At 49.4% G+C, this 17,766-nt stretch overlaps 1 protein-coding gene across 7 annotated transcripts in view; it reads right to left on the bottom strand.

Annotated features, from left to right (window-relative positions):
* Positions 1-363: 363 nt before the first annotated feature.
* Positions 364-17,766, bottom strand: part of COL20A1 (collagen type XX alpha 1 chain) — a 54,488-nt gene continuing 37,085 nt past the window's right edge. For 3 of the 7 annotated variants that reach the window (XM_075571489.1, XM_075571493.1, XM_075571494.1), the window contains 14 exons: positions 14,396-14,473; positions 13,113-13,199; positions 12,707-12,760; positions 11,705-11,800; positions 10,942-10,995; positions 10,749-10,802; positions 7,640-7,693; positions 6,591-6,662; positions 5,851-5,886; positions 5,501-5,567; positions 4,953-5,138; positions 4,091-4,168; positions 2,407-2,562; positions 364-1,219 (listed from right to left, as the gene is read on the bottom strand). In XM_075571489.1, the coding sequence (XP_075427604.1) occupies positions 1,185-1,219; positions 2,407-2,562; positions 4,091-4,168; positions 4,953-5,138; positions 5,501-5,567; positions 5,851-5,886; positions 6,591-6,662; positions 7,640-7,693; positions 10,749-10,802; positions 10,942-10,995; positions 11,705-11,800; positions 12,707-12,760; positions 13,113-13,199; positions 14,396-14,473 (1,107 nt within the window). In that variant the 3' untranslated portion in view covers positions 364-1,184. Of the gene's footprint in view, positions 1,220-2,396; positions 2,563-4,090; positions 4,169-4,952; positions 5,139-5,500; positions 5,568-5,850; positions 5,887-6,590; positions 6,663-7,639; positions 7,694-10,748; positions 10,803-10,941; positions 10,996-11,704; positions 11,801-12,706; positions 12,761-13,112; positions 13,200-14,395; positions 14,474-17,766 lie in introns of all 7 variants that reach the window. The other 4 variants (XM_075571491.1, XM_075571492.1, XM_075571490.1 and 1 more) reach the window with 4 other exon arrangements.

Below are 17,766 nucleotides of genomic sequence, written 5' to 3'. Positions count from 1 at the left end.
ACCATAACTCCTAATCATACACTTAACCCCTAACCCCTAAATCTAACCTAAACCTCTAATCCTAACCTTAATTTAAACCCCTAATCCTAACCTTAACTCCTAATCCTACACTTAACCCCTAATTGTAACCGTAACCCCTAATTCTAACCGTAACCCCGAATCCTAACCTTAATCTAAACCCCTAATCCTAACCCCCTAATCAGGATTTCACACCAATATTTTACCAAATAGAGACAGGCGAGGCATTTCTGTGTGAAGTACCAAAGTGCTGAAATATGTAACACAAAAACTTTGATTCATTTTTGGAAAGAGTAATTGTTATTGCATATATACCCCCCCCCCCCCCTGCTGTATACTGCCCCCGCTGTATACTGAACCCGCTGTCTACAGCGTGTACCCAAACCCAAAAGTTTTCTCTGTTTATAAAAATCAAAAGGAGGATGAGCAGGTTTTGGGGTCGGATTTTACTCAGACATCTGAACGTCCACTGACCCTTAATATATACTGCATATACAATTCATACACTGCATATACAATACGTACACTGCATATAGAATTCGTACACTGCATACACTGCATATACAATACGTACACTACATATAGAATTTGTACACTGCATACACAATTTATACACTGCATATACAATACGTACACTACATATAGAATTTGTACACTGCATATGGAATTCGTACACTGCATATACTGCACGTATACTCAGAGCTGCTCAGCACTTGACCATCGTAGCGATCTTTAAGTCCAAAAAAACAATTGCTTTTCACGTGTCTAATAAGCGCAGATTAACCCCTTCTCTGCCGAACAGAAAAATAAGGCGATGTGTTTCCCTGTTCACAGTCTGTTTGCTCAGACCTATAAACCCGCCCCCAGCGTGCCGGGGTAGTTTCACCCAATATACAGTAAGTGCCATTGGATCTACACTGCGTATTGTGCAGCTGGCCGTAACCCCTTAACTGCCATAGGGCAATGCATTACAGGGCAATCTTGTAATGATTTGCTCGCCTCTCTGGCAGGGAAGGGGTCAAAATAGGTACAGGGCATGAGCCCTCCAACCCCCCCCCCCCCCACCTTATGGTTATACAGATGTGTTTATATTGAAATAACACTTCCGAGGCACAGCGGACTTCACGGGCCCCCCGTCTGCGTCCTGGGGGAGGGGAGTCCTGGGATCATTCAGGGGATAGCGCCAGGTCCGGGATACCTGCTAACAAAGGGAACAGTGTCCTGAGCTGTGAGTGACAAAGCAATAAGGCACCTCTGCCTGAAAGTGGTAGAGCGTGTGGGGTGATGGGGGAAGCGAGAGCGGACACCGGTGTAGGGGTGCAAATGGAGAAGCAGTGTCTGCCGTGGCATTAACCCCTTCCTTGCTGGAAGACACTGCGGTATCCCCAGTTTTCAGGCCGCGGAGGCGCAGGGTCACATCTCCTGGTCGTGCGTTACTCCCTCGGGATCATGTATTGAAATAAAGAGCATTAGGAAGCGCCGGGAAGGGATGCCCCACTCCTTGTGTCACACAGGTATGCCCCACTCCTGGTGTCACACAGGTATGCCCCACTCCTGGTGTCACACAGGTATGCCCCACTCCTTGTGTCACACAGGTATGTCCCACTCCTGGTGTCACACAGGTATGTCCCACTCCTTGTGTCACACAGGTATGCCCCACTCCTGGTGGCACACAGGTATGCCCCACTCCTGGTGTCACACAGGTATGCCCCACTCCTGGTGTCACACAGGTATGTCCCACTCCTGGTGTCACACAGGTATGCCTCACTCCTGGTGTCACACAGGTATGTCCCACTCCTGGTGTCACACAGGTATGTCCCACTCCTGGTGTCACACAGGTATGTCCCACTCCTGGTGTCACACAGGTATGTTCCACTCCTGGTGTCACACAGGTATGTCCCACTCCTGGTGTCACACAGGTATGCCCCACTCCATGTGTCACACAGGTATGCCCCACTCCTTGTGTCACACAGGTATGCCCCACTCCTTGTGTCACACTGGTATGCCCCACTCCATGTGTCACACAGGTATGCCCCACTCCTTGTGTCACACAGGTATGCCCCACTCCTGGTGTCACACAGGTATGTCTCTGCTTTAAAGACACAGCTCACATTTGGTTAAGTTGAAACACGCTAGTTAAAAATGGAGCAGCAATATTGTTATGAGGGATAAATCATATGAGGAACTGTAGGAGCGTCCTTGTGATCAAGGTAGTATAATAGGGACATTGAGTAAGTCAATTGATGTCCCTGTGACTCATGCATACACAATTAGATTGGGAGCTCATCAGATCAGGGATTTATTTGCTGGATACACTAAAATTATTATGAATAGGAACACTTTCCCTGCCCTGCTTCGATGCCTCTCCTCCACTCTACCTGTACTAACCCCCAGTGTCTGCCCCAAAACACAGATAAGGGTCACAGCTCCCAGGAGGTCCGGGCGCTCCATGCTGACCAGGGCTTCCAGGAGATCCAGAAGGTCCAGGAATTCCAGGAGAACCAACAGGGCCTACATTCCCAAATATCTCCTTCCCTGGGGGGCCTGAGAGAGGGAATGACGGGGTGAGCGTGATGGAGAGAAGAAGAGGAACAGCAGAGGGAGGAAAGATACAGAGACAAAGAAGGAGTGTAGATGGTGGTGTATGGAAAGGTAGAAAAGGAAAAGAGAGAGAAGAGAAAGGAATAGAACAAAGAGAAAGATTTATTTACATTAGAAAAGAGGCGTCTAAGAGGGGATATGATAACTATATACAAATATATTCGGGGTCAATACAAGGAGCTTTCAAATGAACTATTCATCCCAAGGGCAGTACACACAACTCGGGGGCATCCCTTATAGTTGGAGGAAAGGAGATTTCACCAGCAACAAAAGAAAGGGTTCTTTACAGTAAGGGCAGTTACAATGTGGAATTCATTACCCATGGAGACTGTGATGGCAGATACAATAGATATGTTAAAAAAAAAACCTGTTGGACTTCTTTTTAGAAAGGAAAGGTATACACGGATATACCAAATAAGTAAACATGGGAAGGATGTTGATCCAGGGAGAAATCCAATTGCCATTATTTGGAGACAGGAAAGAATTTATTTGTCCCCTTATGAGATATGATTGGATGATATTTCACTGGGGTTGTGTGTTTGCCTTCCTCTGGATCAATAGACTGTAAATAACAATATAGGATAAAGTATCTGTCGTCTAAATTTAGCATAGGTTGAATTTCACTGACGTATGTCTTTTTTCAACTTCATCTACTATGTAACTATGGGGCCCATTCACAAAGCAGTGATAAAATCAGTGCATTTGCGTCCGACTATGGGGCCTGTATCTCATAAAGTAGGGGGTCCCCGAGGCTGAAACCAAGGCGGTTTAGCTCCGGAGACCCCCTGCTCATGTAGACTATTATAAAAATCCCAATAGCAATTCAAATAAATTCATTACCGTAGCGGCTATCCACTATGCTAATGAAGCAGCTTTAATTACATTTTTATTAATAGTGTGTCAGCTCCTTGTGATTTCGGGCAAGTCACTTTATCTCCCTGTGCCTCAGGCACCAAAAACATAGATTGTAAGCTCTATGGGGTAGGGACTCCAAAAAGTCTACGTACAGCATTGCGTATACAGTCAGCGCTATACAAGCGAGAAAGAAAAAAACATTGACAATTATAAAGAGAAAAGGAGAGAAACAGGCAGCAGGTCCCCCTCCTGTTTAAAGCACATGGGAAGTGTGTCCTGTGCCTCAGAGACAGGGCAATAAGGCACCTTTCTGCCTCAAAGTAGGGAGGGTGGAGGTGCAAACGGAAAAAGTCTCTGCCATGGCATTAACCCCATCCTTGCTGGAAGACTCTGCTGTACTCAGTTGCCTACTGAAAAGGTAACAAGGGGAACCGCCCAGTTTTTAGGCAGCGGAGAAGCTGGGTCACGTTGCTCTCCTTGTGTGTGACTCCCTGGGGACCATGTATAAAGAGCATTAAGTTGGACTTGTACTGAGAAGGCGATGCCCACTTCTTGCTACACACAGGTATGTGTACCCCCCCTCCCCCCTGTATAAAACAATGTGAGGTGTGTTTACCTGCTGTGCCTGGGGGCCCCGGGGGGCCCTCCCTGCTTTTTCCTGGCTCTCCCTTCTCTCCTGTAAGCCCTTGTTTCCCTGACACATACAAACAAATAATTATACATGTAACCTGCCTTCCTCTGGATCAATATACTGTGAGTAGGGATATAGGATAAAGTATCTGTCGTCTACATTTAGCATAGGTTGAACTTGACGGTCGTATGTCTGTTTTCAACCTCATCTACTATGTAACTATGTAACTATATACAGAGGACACAGAAAGGTGTGTGTATGAGGTTCAGTACTGGAATAGCAATATTAAATGTAATTGAAATTGTATTCAATAAGCAATAGTACTGGAGGGATGGGGTATAGTAGCAGAGGTGTGTGTGTGTGTGTGTGTGTGTGTGTGTGTGTGTGTGTGTGTGTGTGTGTGTGTGTGTGTGTGTGTGTGTGTGTGTGTGTGTGTGTGTGTGTGTGTGTGTGTGTGTGTGTGTAGGGAGAGGTGGGCGTCAGTACTGGAATAGCAGAGTGAAGGAAGAAGTGTGGGTGGGGTGTCAGTACTGGAATAGCAGAGGAGCCTTCAGGGATGAGGTATAGTGGCAAAGCTGTGTGTGTGTGTGTGTGTGTGTGTGTGTGTGTGTGTGTGTGTGTGTGTGTGTGTGTGTGTGTGTGTGTGTGTGTGTGTGTGTGTGTGTGTGTGTGTGTGTGTGTGTGTGTGTGTGTTAATGCAAAGGGAGAAGTGGAGGGGGAACAGTACTGGAATAGCAGAGTGAAGGAAGAGGTGTGGGTGGGGTCAGTACTGGAATACTAGAGGATGCTGTAGGGATGAGGTTTAGAGACAGAAATGTAATTATGCACAAAGAAATAGCATCTTTACCCCATTCGCCTGGATACCCATCCCGGGCTGATTGCCCGGATGCCCCATTTACCCCGGCTTCCCCACTCTCCCCGGGGGTGCCGGGTGGTCCGGGGGGGCCTGGCTCTCCTATCTTCATATCCTCTCGCACAGGTACCGGCTGCCTCTCTCGCTCCCCAAGGACCGTGTCCAGTTTCACCATATGGGCTGGAGAAGGCGACAGATGAACGTGAGCGGGGGTGACAAAGATGGCGACGTGTTCACAGACTGATATCTTATGATGCAGCCGCTAACATGTGTCTCCCTTCATCGGGGTCATCATGGAGACCACCAGGCAGACCAGAAGCCAGAGGGGGGATTGTAGGATTCCAGAGAGGAGGAGAATACTGGGGTATAGAGGATGAGCCCTCTAATGAGGGACTGGTGAGGCTCGCCATTTTGCATTGCTCTAATCTTCATCACAGTTTTGTGTCTGATAATAGTGTTAAATCCGCAACACGAGGACTAACGGCAGCTTAACACCAAAACAACCAACAGATAGAAAGGGTGAAAAGAGAGTGACCACTTACCTTGAATGAGCCTCTCACACACCTGATTCACCAAATGGTAAATGGTGGCCACAGACTGAGGTTCCCCCTAAATGCAGGACAAAGGTTTGAACTTCGGGCAGGTGGGTCATTTATGTTGCCCTGAGAGTCCCACAACACACTGCAAATCAATGATGAGCACCTAAGGAGTTCATTCTATGTTTAAGAGCTTTTTATTGCCCCCTAGTTGTACCTTAAGAAATGTCGTAACCCCCTTTCTGCCCTTGTAAAGTATGGTAGCAGTGTTATAATGTGTGAGGAGAAGACGTTCAGCTGATAAAAGCCCCTTATCTCTCAGTGTAATTAGCAACCCAGTGCAAGTCAGGACTCACCTTCTCCCCCTTCTCTCCGCGAGTGCCCGGAAGACCCTGGGAGAGGCAGAGGAAATAAATTAGTTCTTGCAACTTTGAGTGGAGGAATTTTGATTTGAAACTCCCCAGAAGTGCACGAGCCCTTCACATTGAGAGGAACTCGATCCCAACGAGCAAGACAAACTCCCAAAATCCAATGAGTGACACTGCCCACTAATGAGTGACACTGCCCACTAATGAGTGACACTGCCTTCCAATGAGTGACACTGCCTTCCAATGAGTGGCACTGCTCACCAATGAGTGACACTGCCCACCAAAGAGTGACACTGCCCACCAAAGAGTGACACTGCCCACCAATGAGTGACACTGCCCTTCAATGAGTGACACTGCCCTCCAATGAGTGACACTGCCCTCCAATGAGTGACACTGCCCTCCAATGAGTGACACTGCCCTCCAATGAGTGACACTGCCCTCCAATGAGTGACACTGCCCTCCAATGAGTGACACTGCCCTCCAATGAGTGACACTGCCCTCCAATGAGTGACACTGCCTTCCAATGAGCGGCACTGCCCAATGGGACTTGTTTACAGTGAAGACTGAATGACAATGTTACTCCGATACTTTATGACCTGGTCATACTACACTGCAACTTCCGGTGCCGATTCTCTTCAGAAAAGAGGAGATTTTTAACCAGTACTGTATGACACAGGTCTCTGATCCAACAAGAGGGAACACTTTCCTCCCCTCCTTCCGATACTCACTGTTGGCCCAACGTCTCCTACAGGACCTCGGTCACCAGGGCTGCCTTTTATCCCTGGAATCCCTTGTATTCCCTAGAGGGCCAGAATCAAAGGATCCATTAAAGCGACATATTATCCCTTTCACCATAATCCCACCCATAGAAGACCTACCCACTGATGATTTGTGACATTTGTGTAACTGACACAGGTTTAGATGCCAGCTCCTTGTCTGCGTCTTGTGCAAGTCACATTGTATGTCTCGGGTATCTAATATTAGTTTGCAAGCTCTTTGGGACAGGACTGTATTGTACTTACATTGATCTCCACAGGGGTTCCCAACCTTTTTTACATTGTGCACCCCCTGCTGCAAAAGGTTGAGGAACCCCTAATGATTACAGTTTATAGCCTACTCAGACTATTTCTAACAAACTGTGCGACCGATCCCAGGCAGTATAGTGTCCTGAGCTCGTAGAGGGGGGACAATAAGGCCCCAAACTGCCCCTCGGTGTATGCAGGCAGCATGAGGGGTATCGCTGTCACTCACTGCGGGAGCTTCCAAAGTCACGCCCCATAATGCCTTGCCGCTGCGGATACAAAGCATTGTGGGGAGTGGCTTTGGCTTCTGCTGTAAGTGACAGGTATACCTCCCACGCAGAGGTGTAGTTTGGAGCCTTACTAAGTTCGCAGCCCCCACACGGGCTCAGGAACCCGATATACTGCCTGGGATCCGCCAGTACAGATTTTATTTGGCGAGTCACAAATTCCCTGTTGGGGATCACCGATTTAGAATATTAAATCCCTGGCACACACAATAGAATATACATTTCAATTATACTATAATGTATCCAGATAAACTACTGACAAGCTCGTTCTCTGTGTCAGAACTGCAGCTAAAGACCATCTGAAGATCACAATTCATATTGATGAAGAGATGTGCGGGATCAAGCTTGGACTGGCTACTACAGGAAGATCAGAGGACTATACGGCTGATACAATTCCAGATTCAAACTAAACTCAAGCTCAAAGGGAATAAATGGGGGGGGGGGGGGTGGGGTGGTCCGGGTTCTTACCCGTGGCCCAGGAGGTCCAGGTAGCCCAGTTGTCCCCTCTACTCCTCGTATCCCCTGGAGATATAAAAGGGAGCCAAGGACAAATAGGAGAATGAGAGCCTCAGTGCCACTGTACACAGCGACAGATGCACATATCATGCAAACATAGAAACTAGAATCGAGCCCTAGAGATATCAGGTGTTCATATGGCGACTGTCCCGGGTTCTAGGTCTGTGAACCTCTTGCAGTTCTGTCGGCAAAACGTTTCAAGACTTTTCCTTCAATTTCACGATTTGGCTAAACATTTCTTTGCTCTGACATTGGCAGATAGTCACCATAGACACAACATTTTCCCCAGTTCCTGTGACTTTAGCCTAAATTATGCAGAATGTAATGATATGGTCATCTGACCCAGGGCATGTCCCTGCAGTAAGTGAAATCCGAGTGACTTTGAAGAGGTCAGCGAATTCTGGCAAATTCCTAACATGTGAACGCCTGGATTATGCTCGGGTGAAAATGTGCCAATGTTGCCGACTTTGTGAAATGTTCTCCAGCAGCAAGAGTCAGTTTTGCGAACGTGTGCAGAAGTTTAGCACATTCAAAGCAAAGCTGTAAAGTGACATACAGGTGTATCCGGTGTCAGTGTTCCCTCCTGGCAGGCTATCAGCACTGCCATTCAATCCCATGGAAACTCAGTGATAATGTTGTTATGTGCTTATAATTACTCTCACATCAGATAATTATTATCATATAACTGCATTTATTATTTTTCTGAACATAGAGGTCATACACAGGCTCAATGAATATGTGGAGTTATGTACATTGTATTTACACACAGTTTCACAGATATTTATCACACACACACACACACACAGACGTCAGGCCTCACACACACTATATCACACATATTTATCACACACACTATCACAGATATTTATCACACACACACACACACGTAAGATTTCACACACACAGTTTCACAGATATTTATCTCACACACAGTATCACAGATATTTATCACACACATACACACACACACACACACACACACACAGACACACAGACGTCAGGCCTCACACACACTATCACACATATTTATCACACACACTATCACAGATATTTATCACAGACACACACACGTAAGGTTTCACACACACAGTATCACAGATATTTATCACACACACACACACACACACACAAACAGACGTCAGGCCTCACACACACTATATCACACATATTTATCACACACACACGTAAGGTTTCACACACACAGCATCACAGATATTTATCACACACACACACACACACACAGACGTCAGGCCTCACACACAATATATAACACACACTATCACAGATATTTATCACACACACACACACACAGACGTCAGGCCTCACACACACTATATCACACATATTTATCACACACACTATATCACACATATTTATCACACACACACTATCACAGATATTTATCACCCACAGACGTCAGGCCTCACACAGTATCATAGATATGTGTAGCCCTCTTTCCTTATAACTATATGGGACTACTGATGCTGTATATACCTGTGGCTCACAGAGATCTGAGCCTCTGCTAACTGGGAGCCTGGGGCAACAATAAGTAATTTGGCAGCGCCTCCACTTGCCCAGGATCCCCGATATGTGAGATTACCCTGGACAAGAATAATAATAACAATCCACAACTCTGTAACATTTACTATATACTTGTGGCATGAATACACATATATTGCATATGACACTGAACAGCATATAACATATATCATATATGGAAAATACAACTATAGCAAACACATACACTTCTATGATGAATATAACCAGTGTTCGACAAACCTATACATTTGCTCGCCCCGGGCGAGTGGATTTAACATCGTGGCAAGCTCCTATTGGCCCAAGCAGCACACGTTTGGTACTAGGTGGCGAGAAGATTTTTTTGTGTGGCGAGTAGATTTTTTTGTGTGGCGAGTAGATTTTTTGGTGATTTGTCGACCACTGAATATAACTATATATCAATAGTCCAGAATGCACTCCAATGTATAAGTGTCCCTCTCCCACCACCGTGTGCACCTCACACACACCATGTCCAACGTACTGGACCAGTTCCTTGGTCACTTAACCCCCATTGTCCCTAAAGAACCCACCCCCAAGGCGTACTCAGGGCCTGCAGGTACTGGTGTTGGTGCACTTATTATAATACCTGCCGGGCGCTCCAGCACCCGGTAGCTGTTACTTCGAAAAGGATCCGCCGATCCAGCATGGTCTCTCACGAGTCTTGACTCAATACTGCAGTATGAGCCCAAACTGCAGATCACCATGCAGCGCAGGAAATTGCTGTGTCCCTGACTGCTACCATAGTAAGTGTAAAGTCCCTATCTAGGGCTGTTCCCTGCAGTACCACAAGCTGGTGGTGACTCAGGGCCTGCGCTGGGGCCTAGGGGAATATTCTGGCTTATGCAGTGGGTCACTGACCCCCTGCACTATGCACCTACTCTCCCCTTGCACTCCCAGCACCAACTGGCACCAACTGCCTGTTTTCTCCAGCGCGCAGAATGTCTCAGAATCAGAGAGCAGAGAGTTCTGACAACCCCATTGGCTGCTGTGACCACCACGCATCCCAACTCCCTGAGGCTCATGGGACTTGTAGTCCCACACAGAGCACACAACTCTATCTGTAGGGGCCGCCTCAACTATCGCACTACTGCGCAGGCGAGAATCGCGCATAACATGGCGGCGCCCTGAGCCAATACCTCCGGGAGTCCCCGGTGACGCGGCCGCCCCGGCAGCTCCCACTAGCACCAGGGTAAGAAGGGGTGCTACCGGAGGACCTGGCTACATCTGTATAACATGCAGACATCAGGCCTCACACACACAGTATCATAGATATGTATCACACACAGGCCTCATGCCTCACACAGGGCTCAGGCCTCACACACACACACATAATCACAGATATTTATCACACCCAGACGTCAGGCCTCACACACAGATGTCAGGCTTCACACACAGACGTCAGGCCTCACACACAGACGTCAGGCCTCACACACAGACGTCAGGCCTCACACACAGACGTCAGGCCTCACACACAGTGGCTCCCTCACACTTATGTGCCAGATACCTTAGGACCTGCCGTTCCGTCTCTCCCCGAAGCTCCATCTGGGCCTGGAGAACCCTAAAGAGACCAGACTAGGGGTAAGTACAAGGAGGGGGGAATGAACCCGTCCGACAGGCAATTGTTAACCCCTTGTGTGCCAGAGCAGCCTGCACTCCACCCTGGCACTCAATGAGATTGATTAGCACATATTAATTACCTGTAGGCCAGGACTCCCCATGTCACCTTTCTCCCCTTTCATACCTGGCGGTCCCTGGAGGGAAAGAACAAATTGAGCCATTAGTCAATGCTGCACAGTGGTAGCCCAACTCTTGGAGTGCATTGTAGGTAAGGTAATGGTTAGTTTAAAGCAGCAGTCCAAGCTGACGGTTTTACCCCTCCTTTTATATGTGCCTCAATACAATCCCCACAATGATAAGTAATTAGCTAAGTTGCTGAACGATCCGTTCTCCTGTGATCGACCGGCGAAGATTCGGCTCGGGGGTTCACTAAATGGCTGTCAATGCAGCAGAAGAGGAACAAAGATGCAAAGTTCTGTGGGGAAGATCATGTGACCAGGCAGTCACTAGATACAATTGGCGCGCCGCTAGAGAGGGCGGGCTCAAAAAGGCGTATTCCATAGCCTGTTTCAGAAGAGGAAGGGGATGTGACGTTGTAAATGGTTGCTATAGAAACAAACAATGCTTGTTACATCATAATACCTAAAAAATGTAATTTTTAAAAAAATGCTACAAGTATATTCTCATAGTGCAGAACTGATTTATTAAACACACATGTAGGATATTGCTTGCTCTGCAGCTTTAAACCCGCCTCTGCGGGAAATGGCTCTGCAACAATGTGGCAGCTAAAGGATTTATTGCACTGCAAGTACAATCTCAGTTACTGTGTAATCACACCATCAGGCAATAGCATTAAGTAACATGTGATACTCAGGACCAGGGAGGAAGTAGAGGGGACTATACCATTGGTCCTGTAACTGTCATCCCACGCAGCCCAGGGGAGCCCATGTGACCCCCAAGACCCTCCGGACCCCACTGGCCTGGAAGTCCAATTTCACCCTGAGAAATGAGGTAAAGAAGAATAGGGTGAGATCTTTGAGCTTCCCTGCAAACCAGAGCCAAAAATGCTTTGCATTAAATTTGTGGCCACTGAGCATTTTCAGGCCCGTTTTGCACCCACTTAAAAATTCATAATTAACCCGGTTTTCTCTCTAATCAGCAAATTTCCTTCACAATCTGCATTTATCCCCCCAAATTCTTCCAGATTATTCCCTGTGGCAGGAAAAAGATTGACACGACACTCATATAGAGATACTGCAGGTGTACAGTACAGCGCTGTGACACTCAGAGATACTGCAGGTGTACAGTACAGCGCTGTGACACTCAGATAGAGATACTGCAGGTGTACAGTACAGCGCTGTGACACTCAGATAGAGATACTGCAGGTGTACAGTAAAGCGCTGTGACATATATCCCTTCTGTCACGTTGTCACCCTGCAGTACCCATCTCCCCCTGATGGATCCCCATCTCCCCCCTGATGGGTCTCATCTCCCCCTGATGGATCCCCATCTCCCTTTGATGGATCCCCATCTCGCTTTGATGGATCCCCATCTCCCCCCTGATGGATCCCCATCTCCCCCCTGATGGATCCCCATCTCCCACCTGATGGACTGATGGACCCCCATCTCCCCCTGATGGACCCCCATCTCCCCCCTGATGGACCCCCATCTCCCCTTTGATGGATCCCCATCTCCCCCCTGATGGATCCCCATCTCCCCCCTGATGGATCCCCATCTCCCCCCTGATGGATCCCCTTCTCCCCCTGATGGATCCCCATCTCCCCCTGATGGATCCCCATCTCCCCCCTGATGGATCCCCATCTCCCCCTGATGGATCCCCATCTCCCCCTGATGGACCCCCATCTCCCCCTGATGGACCCCCATCTCCTCCCCTAGAGTGTGCACCTTTGGCCCAGGTTCCCCTTGTTCTCCTTTTAGTCCTCTTGCTCCTGCAGGCCCCTGTTGGAGAGATGTCAGAGAGAGTGACCACTCAGCAGGACAGTTATAGAACATTACAAGGAATGGGACATCTGAACCCCCTTCTCTCTGTCCTCACCCCACTTTAACGCTGAACATTATAATTCTATCCGTGGAATACACGATATATACTGCAACTACATTAGATCAACATTTGCAACACCCAGCATAACTACCTCCCTTTCTTCTCTATAATCCCACCCTAACTGCCTCCCTGTGATCATCCCATATCCCCGGACCCCATATTGTGCTACAGTTCCAATAAATAACTCCCTCCCTAGGAGGCCATCCCCCAACTGCTCCAATTGGGAAAATGTAGGTGGCTTTATCTTACAGGGGGTCCCGGCAGGCCTGGGGGTCCCGGCGTGTCTGAGCTGCAGGTGCAGGCGGAGGGGGGTGCAGGACAGGTGCTCTCATCTCGCTGGAAGGCAGAGGACAGACTGTCAGGGAGGAGCAGAGACATCTGTCCTTATAGTAACTGAGCAAAAGGCACTGTGTGAGCGGAGAGCCGTACAGGAATAGCAGAGGGGGTGTGAGCTGTGAGCGGAGAGCCGTACAGGAATAGCAGAGGGGGTGTGAGCTGTGAGCCGTACAGGAATAGCAGAGGGGGTGTGAGCTGTGAGCGGAGAGGGGGGGCTGTACAGGAATAGTAGAGGGGGTGTAGGCTGTGAGCGAAGAGGGGGGCCGTACAGGAATAGCAGAGGGGAGTGAGCTGTGAGCGGAGGCCGTACAGGAATAGCAGAGGGGGTGTGAGCTGTGAGCAGAGAGGGGGAGCCGTACAGGAATAGTAGAGAGTGTGTGAGCTGTGAGCGGAGAGGGGGGACTGTACAGGAATAGCAGAGGAGGTGTAGGCTGTGAGCGAAGAGGGGGGCCGTACAGGAATAGCAGAGGGGAGTGAGCTGTGAGCGGAGGCCGTACAGGAATAGCAGAGGGGGTGTGAGCTGTGAGCAGAGAGGGGGAGCCGTACAGGAATAGCAGAGGGTGTGTGAGCTGTGAGCGGAGAGGGGGGACTGTACAGGAATAGCAGAGGGTGTGTGAGCTGTGAGCGGAGATTGGGAGCCGTACAGGAATAGTAGAGGGGGTGTGAGCTGTGAGCGGAGAGGGGGGAGCCATACAGGAATAGCAGAGGGTGTGTGAGCTGTGAGCGGAGAGGGGGGACTGTACAGGAATAGCAGAGGATGTGTGAGCTGTGAGTGGAGAGGGGCTACTGTACAGGAATAGCAGAGGAGACTGTGTGAGTTGAGAGGGAGGACTGTACAGGAATAGCAGAGAAGACTGTGAGTTGAAAGGGAGGACTGTACAGGAATAGCAGAGGGTGTGTGAGCTGTGAGTGGAGAGGGGGTACTGTACAGGAATAGCAGAGGAGGTTGTGTGAGCGGAGAGGGAGGACTGTACAGGAATAGCAGAGGGTGTGTGAGCTGTGAGCGGAGAGGGAGGACTGTACAGGAATAGCAGAGGAGACTGTGTGAGCGGAGAGGGAGGACTGTACAGGAATAGCAGAGGAGGTTCTGACTGCAGAATATAAGGCACTGACAGGAAAGTGTAAGGGATCAGTATTAAGAGGGGATGTCTGTGCTCATAGCCCAGCATGGTAACATCCCAAACCACGACTCTGACCTTCGCTAGGACATCACAGCACCCGTCTTCTTCAGGCCAGGCCCCGCTGCAGATAATCAGGAAGGACTGGAGTTGGAGCTGGGAAGGGATCATCATCATCATCATCACCAGTGGCGACCGGCTTTTTCCTACTGCGCATGTGGCAAGCTCTGATCGCGCATGCGCATGAGCGACCAGGAACCGCCGATCGCGCATGCGCAGTAGCCAAGTGCCTATCGCACATGCGCAGTAGCTAAGTGCCGGCGCGCATACGCAGCAGCAAAAATAAGCATTGTTCACATTACAGAGCGGGCCCCCAAGAGAGCGGGTCCCCAAAGAGCATGGGTCCCCCAGCAGAGCGGGTCCCCCAAGATTGTGGGCCCCCAGGCTTTAGCTACGCCCCTGATCATCACCATCATCATTTATTTTTTAAGTAAATACTGTGCACGCCTCCACTTATGGGGGCATCGCAAAACTTTACAGCCAGTTTGAGAACGACTACAATTAAATACAATTATTTTGTTTCAAATATACAAAATAAAGCCAGAATTATAATTTTTATTATTATTATGTGCCAACATATTCCGTAGCGCAGTACAATAGGGGTGGGGGGACGAAAACAATACTGTAACAATGTATGCTTATGTTTGTTATTTTAAGTAAGGAGGGTCCGGCCCCAGGGAGCTCACAATCTATAGGGTAAGGGCATACATAGGGTACATGGTCGGGAGGTACATTAAATGAGCAGAGGTTATACATTCAGTTTGCAGACATTTCATGGACAGTTACAGATAATAAAGGAGTATGGGGATTGTAACAGCATCTCTAACATCAGCAAACGCTGACGGCTTTGGGGAGACTCGGGTGGTCTCATATCAAAGGGTCCTGAGGTGAAGTGATAGCAGCCGGAAGCAAACAGACCCTACCAGCAAAAATACAGGGGGGGGGGAGGAGGAGGGAGAGGGGGGAGGAGAAGGGGCAGCTCCAGGCCTCCCAATCTGATCCCTGTGCGCTCTGCGTATAAAGTATACAGTATATATATACTGAAGAAAGTGCACTGATAAACTCCAAATTCCAATGCGTGTCAAATATATATATATTGTTAACACTGAGAAACACGAATAAAATGAAATCTATGGAAAACAAAATAAATAAAAACAGTTTTTACGTAAAAAAAAAATAAACAGAGACCGGAAACCCTAATACACCCCCCCGGTTTGCAGGTTCCTTAATACACCCCCCCGCTTTGCAGGTTCCTTAATACACTCCCCCGCTTTGCAGGTTCCTTAATACACTCCCCCGCTTTGCAGGTTCCTTAATACACCCCCCCGCTTTGCAGGTTCCTTAATACACCCCCCCGCTTTGCAGGTTCCCTAATACACCCCCCCGGTTTGCAGGTTCCCTAATACACTCCCCCGCTTTGCAGGTTCCCTAATACACCCCCCCCGCTTTGCAGGATCCCTAATACACTCCCCCGCTTTGCAGGTTCCCTAATACACTCCCCCGCTTTGCAGGTTCCCTAATACACCCCCCCGCTTTGCAGGATCCCTAATACACTCCCCCGCTTTGCAGGTTCCCTAATACACCCCCCCGCTTTGCAGGTTCCCTAATACACCCCCCCGCTTTGCAGGTTCCCTAATACACTCCCCCGCTTTGCAGGTTCCCTAATACACTCCCCCGCTTTGCAGGTTCCCTAATACACTCCCCCGCTTTGCAGGTTCCCTAATACACTCCCCCGCTTTGCAGGTTCCCTAATACACTCCCCCGCTTTGCAGGTTCCCGGGACACTCCCCCGCTATGCAGGTTCCCTAATACACCCCCCCGCTTTGCAGGTTCCCGGGACACTCCCCCGCTATGCAGGTTCCCTAATACACCCCCCCGCTTTGCAGGTTCCCGGGACACTCCCCCGCTTTGCAGGTTCCCTAATACACTCCCCCGCTTTGCAGGTTCCCTAATACACTCCCCCGGTTTGCAGGTTCCCTAATACACTCCCCCGGTTTGCAGGTTCCCTAATACACTCCCCCGCTTTGCAGGTTCCTTAATACACTCCCCCGCTTTGCAGGTTCCTTAATACACCCCCCCGCTTTGCAGGTTCCTTAATACACCCCCCCGCTTTGCAGGTTCCCTAATACACCCCCCCGGTTTGCAGGTTCCCTAATACACTCCCCCGCTTTGCAGGTTCCCTAATACACCCCCCCGCTTTGCAGGATCCCTAATACACTCCCCCGCTTTGCAGGTTCCCTAATACACTCCCCCGCTTTGCAGGTTCCCTAATACACCCCCCCGGTTTGCAGGTTCCCTAATACACTCCCCCGCTTTGCAGGTTCCCTAATACACCCCCCCGCTTTGCAGGTTCCCTAATACACTCCCCCGCTTTGCAGGTTCCCTAATACACTCCCCCGCTTTGCAGGTTCCCTAATACACTCCCCCGCTTTGTAGGTTCCCTAATACACTCCCCCGCTTTGCAGGTTCCCTAATACACCCCCCCGCTTTGCAGGTTCCCTAATACACTCCCCCGCTTTGCAGGTTCACTAATACACTCCCCCGCTTTGCAGGTTCCCTAATACACCCCCCCGCTTTGCAGGTTCCCTAATACACTCCCCCGCTTTGCAGGTTCCCTAATACACTCCCCCGCTTTGCAGGTTCCCTAATACACTCCCCCGCTTTGCAGGTTCCCTAATACACTCCCCCGCTTTGCAGGTTCCCTAATACACTCCCCCGCTTTGCAGGTTCCCTAATACACCCCCCCGGTTTGCAGGTTCCCTAATACACTCCCCCGCTTTGCAGGTTCCCTAATACACCCCCCCGCTTTGCAGGTTCCCTAATACACTCCCCCGGTTTGCAGGTTCCCTAATACACTCCCCCGCTTTGCAGGTTCCCTAATACACCCCCCCGCTTTGCAGGTTCCCGGGACACTCCCCCGCTTTGCAGGATCCCTAATACACTCCCCCGCTTTGCAGGTTCCCTAATACACTCCCCCGCTTTGCAGGTTCCCTAATACACCCCCCCGCTTTGCAGGTTCCCTAATACACCCCCCCGCTTTGCAGGTTCCCGGGACACTCCCCCGCTTTGCAGGTTCCCTAATACACTCCCCCGCTTTGCAGGTTCCCTAATACACTCCCCCGCTTTGCAGGTTCCCTAATACACTCCCCCGCTTTGCAGGTTCCCTAATACACTCCCCCGCTTTGCAGGTTCCCTAATACACCCCCCCGCTTTGCAGGTTCCCTAATACACTCCCCCGCTTTGCAGGATCCCTAATACACTCCCCCGCTTTGCAGGATCCCTAATACACCCCCCCGCTTTGCAGGTTCCCTAATACACTCCCCCGCTTTGCAGGTTCCCGGGACACTGATGAGTAGATCTGGTGCCCAAACAATCAATTATCCCGTGTA

The sequence above is a fragment of the Ascaphus truei genome, chromosome 15 (assembly GCF_040206685.1).
Source record: "Ascaphus truei isolate aAscTru1 chromosome 15, aAscTru1.hap1, whole genome shotgun sequence".
Taxonomy (NCBI): domain Eukaryota; kingdom Metazoa; phylum Chordata; class Amphibia; order Anura; family Ascaphidae; genus Ascaphus; species Ascaphus truei.
This window is presented reverse-complemented; position numbering and strand designations above follow the sequence as displayed.